Here is a 10,260-nt window from a genome sequence, read left to right as displayed (position 1 = left end):
GCTGTTGTTTATTGATAACCTGATTTTAGAGACAAAACAGAATCCTTCAAAGATGTGGTAGAAACGCAGCCATTCTGGGATAGTCGAGATAATTTTACACTCTGAACACGTATATAATATGGATGGGTCTTGTTATATTTTAGAGGTGCGTGAAAAAATGTTATTACCTGTAAGTGATCGAGATCGGGTACCTCAGCCTCGGGCTAAGATTTTGTAACATCCCAACCTCAGCTAATGCCTCGGTTGGGATTATGTTACAAAATCTTAGCCCTTGACTGAGGTAACCCGAACTCGATCAGTTACAGGTAACAGATTTTATCAATCCAATGTTTGATATATATTGTAATGCAAGTGTATGGGTATCAGAAACCTAAGTTTTCTAGTAAAAAGTCCAGACAATAGGAATATGCTAGAGATAACTGTTTATTTGATAATCATTAAATTAAAAAATAAAATTTCACAAATTTCATAACATATATATTTATAACCAGTATTTAACAGTAGCTTGGAGGAAGACATGTATACTGTTAACAGAATATGACTAACAAATCTTATATATATGATGGCACAAAACCAAGGCACCAAATTAATCATGTATTTAGTAATTGTTCGGAATTTGCTAACATATAGAGTTATCTGCCCCTATCGGGTAGGTATTGATTGTGATGTCACATGTTTGAGAATGTAGCGGCATACCCTTCAGAGAAAAGATTCGGTCACAAAACGTCACAATTAATTGATATTTACCCACAAGGGCGGTGATTCCATCTAATGTGTAAAGACGGAATTATATCAAAGTCTTTTTTTCTTGTTTGGTTCCTTTAGGATTTTTTACTTACAAATTGAAGAACTGTTCAATTAGATTACTTCACTACAAAAAGTCGTGTTACATGTCCCTTCACTAACATTGTATTATAGTCATCTGTCAGTTGTATAATTGTTATGCCATATTTTTCAGAGAAAAGAATATAATTTGTACTAACAGTAAGGACATCACCATCAATACCTACCCACAATGGAAATAATTAACTAGCAGACGGAATACTGGGAAATTATAATGTACCATATAAGGCCTTTATACAGACAGAATACTGGGGATTTATAATGTACCATATAAGGCCTTTATACAGACAGAATACTGGGGAATTATAATGTACCATATAACGCCTTTATACAGACAGAATACTGGGGAATTATAATGTACCATATAACGCCTTTATACAGACAGAATACTGGGGAATTATAATGTACCATATAACGCCTTTATACAGACAGAATACTGGGGAATTATAATGTACCATATAACGCCTTTATACAGACAGAATACTGGGGAATTATAATGTACCATATAACGCCTTTATACAGACAGAATACTGGGGAATTTTATCGTACCAGGCTGCTGTATAACTGATTCACAGTCACAGGACTGAATTTCCTATGGTAAAAAATATTCGTTATATAAATATCTTGATAGCCATTAAACCCTGAATTCAACATCATATTTTATCACAAAGGCGCCGAGGACACTAACTCCAATATGAGTTATCAAACATTGTGTACATATTCTTTTAAACAGTGTTATTTTAACTTTAATTCAATGTTCAAAGCTAAATATTTAATTTGACCATGCATTTTGCAGTTTGGCATTTTACATATATAAAAAAATATGTATACATGTAAATTGACATTTTCTTTGTAGAAGACAGTTATCGCTAATCATTATCTCAATCACAAGCAGCTAAAAGTTTTATATATAACTATGGTAAGGGTCTGGCTATTCTTGTATAAGGTCCGCTCAGCAAAGGTTAATCGTCTAGTTCAGCATTCTGAAGATGCTTGAAGCTGAATGCATCAAAATTATAGCCGTTTCCATGGTAGAACTTGCTCTGGAACTCGACCCTGAAAAATATTCACACAAAACTTTTGAATATAAACTTTATTTATTTTACATCAATTGCGAAATAAGTTATACAACTTATACAAATAACGGAATACATCTAGTATAGCTGACCCCTTTTTTTGCGAAATATCACAAGTGTATTGACGGCGACCTGTATATATAGAGACCGCGTGAGCAGGCGGTCAAAAATGAAAACTTTGGGTTTTTATTATGCAATAAAATGTTAAAAATTTGAGCTTATTGTGTTCTTTTTTGGTTAAAAACAGAAGTTTTTTCAACAAAGACAATTCAAAATGGCGACATGTTTACATGACCCATAGCAACCTCTGACATGCACACTGATTATTATGTTTCTAAACTTCCAGGGTCGGCTATACTAGAAACTTCCCCAAATCACTTTCAATGGCCTGGATGAAAGTGTGTTAGTGGTTATAGAGTGGGAGGAAAGTGGAGTGCCCGGAGAATACCCATGTGATCGTGCAGGTGACCACAACCTGTTCACGTCCGTGCCGGGGATCGAATCCCTGCTAGGTGACCTTAAAGATGGTCCACTGCTGACGAATGGTATTTTTTCTCAATAAAACACAGGAGCAGACAAATGAAATTTTTTTTTTCCAGTTACAATTACATCCTGAAAAATTCTGTGGTACTATGTCCAATATGGAATGAAGTACTGATTGCATATGCACCAATGTTTAGATACTTACCAGTGCAGACGGAGTGTGTGTAGGAAGGCAGATAGACCTTCCATCACCAACAGAACTCCGACAGACAATACAGCAAACACTGCAAATACTGCGAATATAAGTACAGAACCACCATATGGTATATCCATCGTCAGACTGATACGGAACAGCATCCCCCACAGGACCTCAGACAACTCTGAAGTAAAAACAAACATTTTGTTAAAACATGCCTGACTGAGAAGGCAGTAAATACTCTAAATTTTATATGTTCGACCGCATGTGAGAAGTCTTTGACTCATGTGCAATGGAATGAAAACATGTCCATTATTATTATTATTATAAGGAAGTAACTTTAAAAAATGCACAGTTGTCCACTCTTGTAATCAGGCACTATAACATCAACAAGTTCTCCCTTTTGATATTTTGCGTATTATTCATGGGTTAAAACATTTATGTTCAATGGAAATAATAGTCAATAAGAAATAAAATTTGTTTATATTCATGATTAAAATAAACTATGATGAGAAAACAATGATATAAAGCTTACGTGAGTGGGCAAGACTGAGGGCCCATAGTCGGAGATAGGAGGCTGTGTGAGAAATACAACCCAAGCAGTATTCTATAGTGTGGATGGCTTGTCCGATAAATATCTCACTGAAGTCAAACTAAAAGATACGAAAACATTTACTTAAGTACGGAACCATTCTAAAATTATCAAAACTGATTACAAATGTAATTGTTTTTATCAACAATTATTATGGTAGTCTTTTATGGACCTTTTGTCACCAAAAATGTAGTCCATATTTTTTATATCACAGATACTCCAGATAGTTGTATATGAGAGTCTAATAAAATGTATTACTGTGACATAGAGTACTTGTAGGTCAAGTTAATCACACACAATGACCTACAATTTGGACGCGATACAAAACTTCACCAAGATCACAGTGACCATTTGTATGCGATACGAAACTTCTCCAAGGTCACAGTGACCTACAGTTCGTATGAGATATGAAACTTCTCCAAGGTCAGTGACCTAAAGTTCGTATGCGATATGAATCTTCACCAAGGTCACCGTGACCTACAGTTCGTATACGATACGAAATTTCACCAAGGTCACAGTGACCTACAGTTCGTATGCGATAGAAAACTTCACTAAGGTCAGTGACCTACAGTAAATATGTGATACAAAACTTCGCCAAAGTCACAGTGACCTACAGTTCGTATGCTATACGAAAATTCACCAAGGTCACAGTGACCTACAGTTTGTATGCGATAGAAACTTCACCAATGTCACAGTAACCTACAGTTCGTATGTGATACGAAACTTCTCCAAGGTCACAGTGACCTTCAGTTTGTATGCAATACGAAACTTCTCCAAGGTCACAGTGACCTTCAGTTCGTATGCGATACGAAACTTCACCAATGTCACAGTGACCTACAATTCGTATGCTATACAAAATTCACCAAGGTCACAGTGAGCTACAATTCGTATGCGATAGGAAACTTCACCAAGGTCACAGTGACCTACAGTTTGTATGCGATAGGAAAATTCACCAAGGTCAAAGTGACCTACACCCTGAATGTATATGACTATAAATACCCTGTATGTGTAGGACTATAAATACCCTGTATGTGTAAGACTATAAATACCCTGTATGTATAAGACTATAAATAGCTGTATGTATAGGACTATAAATACCCTGTATGTGTAGGACTATAAATACCCTGTATGTGTAAGACTATAAATACCCTGTATGTATAAGACTATAAATACCCTGTATGTATAGGACTATAAATACCCTGTATGTGTAAGACTATAAATACCCTGTATGTATAAGACTATAAATACCCTGTATGTATAGGACTATAAATACCCTGTATGTGTAGGACTATAAATACCTTGTATGTGTAGGACTATAAATACCCTGTATGTGTAGGACTATAAATACCCTGTATGTGTAAGACTATAAATACCCTGTATGTATAAGACTATAAATACCCTGTATGTATAGGACTATAAATACCCTGTATGTATAGGACTATAAATACCTTGTATGTATTAGACCAAAGATATGATGTATGTATAAGACTATAAATAACCTGTATGAAGACTAGATATTTAGCATGCAATGATAAGACTGGGAAATGGTTTATGATTTGAACAACTTACATCATCACCTTTGGGGACATCAGCATCCTGTAAGAAAGCATGAAATCATGATAAATGAATACATTGTGAAATATAATAAGAATGCAATAAACGGGAAAAGATGTAAATTTACATGTACATGTATTACAGTTTGTCTGTATCATCATCAACTCAATATTCTTTTCATATTACATTGAAAGTTTCAAAACGAATTAACATTTTGAGCATAGATTTAAACTCAACTACACAGCAAAAGTAACTAACAGTGCATTCCATATTTCACAGAGTACAGTCAAGGACTCTTATAGTCATGCATTCATATATATATACATTTATACAATTGTTCACATAGAATTTGAGTTCAAGCTTCCACAAAGATAAAGTGGGTTACATTATCTTGTCTATAGATCTATAAAGATTTAAATACTACATTTGTATCACATTTTCAAAATTCACAATACAAGCCCTTACTAGTGCTGTTGCAGTGATATAACTCCTTTATTGGCGTTAGTGAGATCGTGGGTTAGTGGTAATTCAGACATTCTAAGCTAGAATCCATTGATAGCATGGTAACGTTTGTTATTGTTAATCTTTTGCATACTAAATTGGTTAGAATAGCATTAAAGAATACAGTATTAATACACTTGCCAGAATGTCAGAAGAAAGACGTGAAAGATTTTGAAAATCGCAAGTGTTGTGTGTACAAGCTTGTACTGGATTGATATTAATAAGTGACTGATTGTGTAAGCAAGTGTTATGTAGACGCTTGTATCAAATTACTGCTAATAACAATTGATTTTACTCCTACATGTACTAACTACTTCCTCCTTTATGTTTTGTCGTTTCTCCCTCTCCTAGAAGATGAAACATACTTTTTCCAACCTTAAAGCGCCTCTATATATCCCCTACCTTAATCCTTTATATTTTGCACATCATTTCTTCCTGTCTTACCAAATGAAAACAAATCAGACTGTTTTCTTGCCTATTTCAATTTATTTTGCTGTATGTATTAAATTTATTAAATTTCCTTCCATTTTTTTTTATCTCACTTAATGAATGGTATCTATGCCTACAGCAGATGGTTACCATGGTTACCTGGTCATTGGTGTCAGCGTGGTTAAGCTCCCCACCTTCCCCGTTGATGCTCAGTTTCACCTCGGAAGAATGGACAGTCTGAGGACAATAATACTCTATTAAAAGGACTTGGAATGAGAAAACTTCAAAGACTGGTACTCTTTTGAAAAAATCTTTTGTGTTCACATCATAGTTTCCATAAAAATTACAGAGAAACTATCGTTAAAATTTAAGACTTACCAAATCTAATGAAAATGTTTAATTTTTGAAGCAAGATAATTTGTAAAAGTTTGAAATCAAAAGATATTTTCTGATTTCCTTCTCTGTGAAGAGTTAACCTCGTTTCGATAGGAAGAGTATGGCAAGTTTCTACAGTAAAGCTAATTAATATAAGCCTCGTTCGAGTTTAGATAGGAAGAGTGTGACAAGTTACTACAGTAAAGCTATAGTATGTACCAGCAGATCCTTTAATGTACTACAGGTAGTAAATACGTATACTGGAATAAATCTCTAGCCGGTAACACTAACGTTTAAATGTCAGTGATACTGCTAGGCAATACCAATCTGATGGCTATATGTACAACAATGAGACCCATCACCAAAATCTACAGAGCATACAGAGCATATATACAGTTCTTAGTATTTTTAATTGTTTACGGACTGGATGGAGGGACAGAGACAGACAGACCACAGACGAAAGGCAATTTGTATCGCCCACAATCTGATAATGGTTAAAAAAGTAAGGAAATTTCTGTAACATTACAATCTATAGATCAGTAGAAGCTGTGGTCAATCCCTTGGTGAGCTAAATGATTAGTAGGTTAAAAGATTAATTCATAGTATGATATGGGCAGTTTGGATACTGGTGCTCAGAATCTTCAATTCTGTAACAAAGTTATTAGGCAGACTCAATGATGCTAGAACTCGGAGTCATTGTCTAAAGTACGAAGAGATAAAAGTGTGCAGATATTATTTTATTACTGTATCTAATTATGAGAGGTTATGAGGATACAACAAGCTGGACAGACATGGCCTGTCTATGGGCCAAATACATCATATTCAACCTGATGAATGGCTGCAAACATTTCAAGTAAAAGCATTATTTTCTTTTCTCTTGAAAGAAGTGTAATTTTCAAATCTGTATTTTAAAGTCCTTTTTTAAGAAGTCAGATTATTATAAGCCCAATAAGTTTCAGAAATTGGAGAATCAATTGAAAACGGTAAGTCACATATGTGTACATGTATACATATATGTCACATACATGTACCTGTATACATATATGTCACATATATGTGTACCTGTATATATATGTCACATATGTGTACCTGTATACATATAAGTCACATATGTGTACCTGTATACATATAAGTCACACATGTGTACCTGTATACATATAAGTCACATATGTGTACCTGTATACATATAAGTCACATACGTGTACCTGTATACATATAAGTCACACATATGTGTACCTGTATACATATAAGTCACATATGTGTACCTGTATACATATAAGTCACATATGTGTACCTGTATACATATAAGTCACATATGTGTACCTGTATACATATAAGTCACATATGTGTACCTGTATACAAATAAGTCACATATGTGTACCTGTATATATATAAGTCACATATGTGTACCTGTATACATATAAGTCACATATGTGTACCTGTATACATATAAGTCACACATGTGTACCTGTATACATATAAGTCACATATGTGTACCTGTATACATATAAGTCACATACGTGTACCTGTATACATATAAGTCACACATATGTGTACCTGTATACATATAAGTCACATATGTGTACCTGTATACATATAAGTCACATATGTGTACCTGTATACATATAAGTCACATATGTGTACCTGTATACATATAAGTCACATATGTGTACCTGTATACATATAAGTCACATATGTGTACCTGTATACATATAAGTCACATACGTGTACCTGTATACATATAAGTCACATACATGTACCTGTATACATAAAAGTCACAAGTCACATACGTGTACCTGTATACATATAAGTCACATATGTGTACCTGTATACATATAAGTCACATACATGTACCTGTATACATATAAGTCACATATGTGTACCTGTATACATATAAGTCACATATGTGTACCTGTATACATATAAGTCACATATGTGTACCTGTATACATATAAGTCACATATGTGTACCTGTATACATATGAGTCACATATGTGTACCTGTATACATATAAGTCACATATGTGTACCTGTATACATATGAGTCACATATGTGACTCAATAAATGCATCAATCATTAATTAGGTTAAATATGATTTTTAATATCAATAGTCAGTTATAAAATTTTATTAGTCATTCATGTTATATGTGCCATAACTGGGGGAGGGGCGTGGCATGTTACTACGGTAATCTGGTTTTTTTTTTTTAGATGTTCACATATCAATGACTTCACTTTACCTTTACTTGTAACACTGTAATAACATGCCGTGATATCATGCTGAATATATCCAGCATATTCATTGTGAGCTCTTAGTTATCTGTGTAAAATCAAAATCTATGCATAGCTAGTCTTGTAATTCTCAAAATGATAGACAATTTTGGTGGTGAAAAACAAACTATCTTTTTGATTGGTCAGCATTAAAAAGATGGCACATATAACTTGACTGTTATCATTTACATACACATATTTCCTTTTAGTCAGCAATGATTATCTTAAAAATAAAAAGTTTTAACAAAAATGTTTATACTTTTGCTGAAATGTTAAAGAACAGTTAAAGGCAGTTTGTTAGCTGTAAGTGACTTTGTGTGTACAGTAAACCACTTTATATGCGCGTATACAAATATTTCATATCGTTGTTATCTTAAACATATTCGCAAATAAAATCGTGGAACTTTTCTGATACTATCATGCACGGGACATACTATCATATGTTTCTCATTTAAAGATGCTCCACCACTGACAAATGATATTTTTTTTTATCAAAAACAGGAGCAGACGTTTCAATATTTTACTTCAATTACAAAAGTTACTTACTTTATATCATTACCACCATTGAAAAGTTTGAGCTTTTGATTTAACTTAATGATAGAAATGTTGAAAATAATTAATTGCATCCCGAAAAAATTCTGTGGCATTATGTCCTGTGTGTAATGAAGTACTGATTACAAAAGCACCGAAAGCAAAATAAATTATTTTATATCATTTTTTGTGTAAATTAGACATATATGTACACATGATTAAATACCAATTATTGTTCTAATGATGAGTATCATTTATGCTCTGTCTGCGGTGGAGCATCTGTAATGTACCTACTACATATGTATAGAGACAAAGTGTACACCAACAACAGCGAAACACTGGTGATGATTTTTCATTGGTCAGACAGATGTCATTATTCACTTATTTATGGCCGTTTTTCAGAAGTAAGGCCATTCCGATTTGATTTCTCGTTAGTCGGATTTCCCACTCCTATTTTTTCAAAAATGAAATAAAATATTTTTTTACCGCTCCTCATTTTTTGTCCGGGAATCTGACGAACCCAGGCAAATTTTTATAGGGTTCACTTTTACTAGTCACCGTTTCCTGGTCACTCAGATGCTTGAATTATTAGTGCATTGTCTCTTCAAACAGGCAAGCTTCTTACAAACCTTTACAACAGCATATATGTAAAGTTTTTCCGCAACCACATGCAGACAGAGTCGTACTTAGAGAGGGATAGAGACTGAGGAACACATACTTTTTATTAGGCCATGTCCTGATTTCAGTCTGTTTTTGCCGACGTCCGCAACTCTTTTAAAAGACTTTGCATTCGATCTTACATTAACAATGGCGACCATGACAGGTGATTTGACAGCCGAACTTACAAACGAAAAGCGATAATATTAGGCATGTCAATAATATGCTGGCAATCGCTAATTCGTTAACACCTCAGTTGCCTTAATTATATCTTAAGACCCGGTCAGTATTTATTTTGACACGTAGCCCACATTGCTTGCATTTGCCAACATGTTTTGACAGCTTGGTGACTATTCGTCTGCTATTTGGTCAAATATCGGTAGTAAATTACACACTTTACTGGGATCCAAACTTAGTGTTACTTGTGTTTCATTTTGACTTCTACAACAATATAAAATACATTTGCCTTCATTTTTGTGTTGATAGGTTATATGTATGTTTGCGTTTGATTTACCCAAGGCGTTTCACTAGAAAATCATAAAAAAATGAATTTAGAATATTTCTTTTATGAATGCTGATACATGTGGTGAAACTTTTGAGCCATACTGTCCACACATTTTTATACAAATGTACTTTTTAAAGACAATGAAGTAATGTAATTAAAATGAATAATTTTTGTGTTTATATTTTTGGTAGTTACATATATAAACATTATCTCATTTTAAGTATGAGCAGCTAAATAAGTAACATGATAAA

At 33.8% G+C, this 10,260-nt stretch overlaps 1 protein-coding gene across 9 annotated transcripts in view; it reads right to left on the bottom strand.

The window, feature by feature from the left end:
• Window positions 1-405: 405 nt before the first annotated feature.
• LOC138324032 (V-type proton ATPase 116 kDa subunit a1-like) overlaps window positions 406-10,260 on the bottom strand; it is a 54,933-nt gene continuing 45,078 nt past the window's right edge. For 5 of the 9 annotated variants that reach the window (XM_069269028.1, XM_069269030.1, XM_069269031.1 and 2 more), the window contains 5 exons: window positions 5,834-5,911; window positions 4,760-4,786; window positions 3,134-3,251; window positions 2,608-2,782; window positions 406-1,899 (listed from right to left, as the gene is read on the bottom strand). In XM_069269028.1, coding sequence (XP_069125129.1) covers window positions 1,806-1,899; window positions 2,608-2,782; window positions 3,134-3,251; window positions 4,760-4,786; window positions 5,834-5,911 — 492 coding nt within the window. In that variant the 3' untranslated portion in view covers window positions 406-1,805. The remainder of the gene's footprint in view (window positions 1,900-2,607; window positions 2,783-3,133; window positions 3,252-4,759; window positions 4,787-5,833; window positions 5,912-10,260) is intronic. The other 4 variants (XM_069269032.1, XM_069269034.1, XM_069269036.1 and 1 more) reach the window with 1 other exon arrangement.

The sequence above is a fragment of the Argopecten irradians genome, chromosome 5 (genome assembly GCF_041381155.1).
Source record: "Argopecten irradians isolate NY chromosome 5, Ai_NY, whole genome shotgun sequence".
Classification (NCBI taxonomy): domain Eukaryota; kingdom Metazoa; phylum Mollusca; class Bivalvia; order Pectinida; family Pectinidae; genus Argopecten; species Argopecten irradians.
This window is presented reverse-complemented; position numbering and strand designations above follow the sequence as displayed.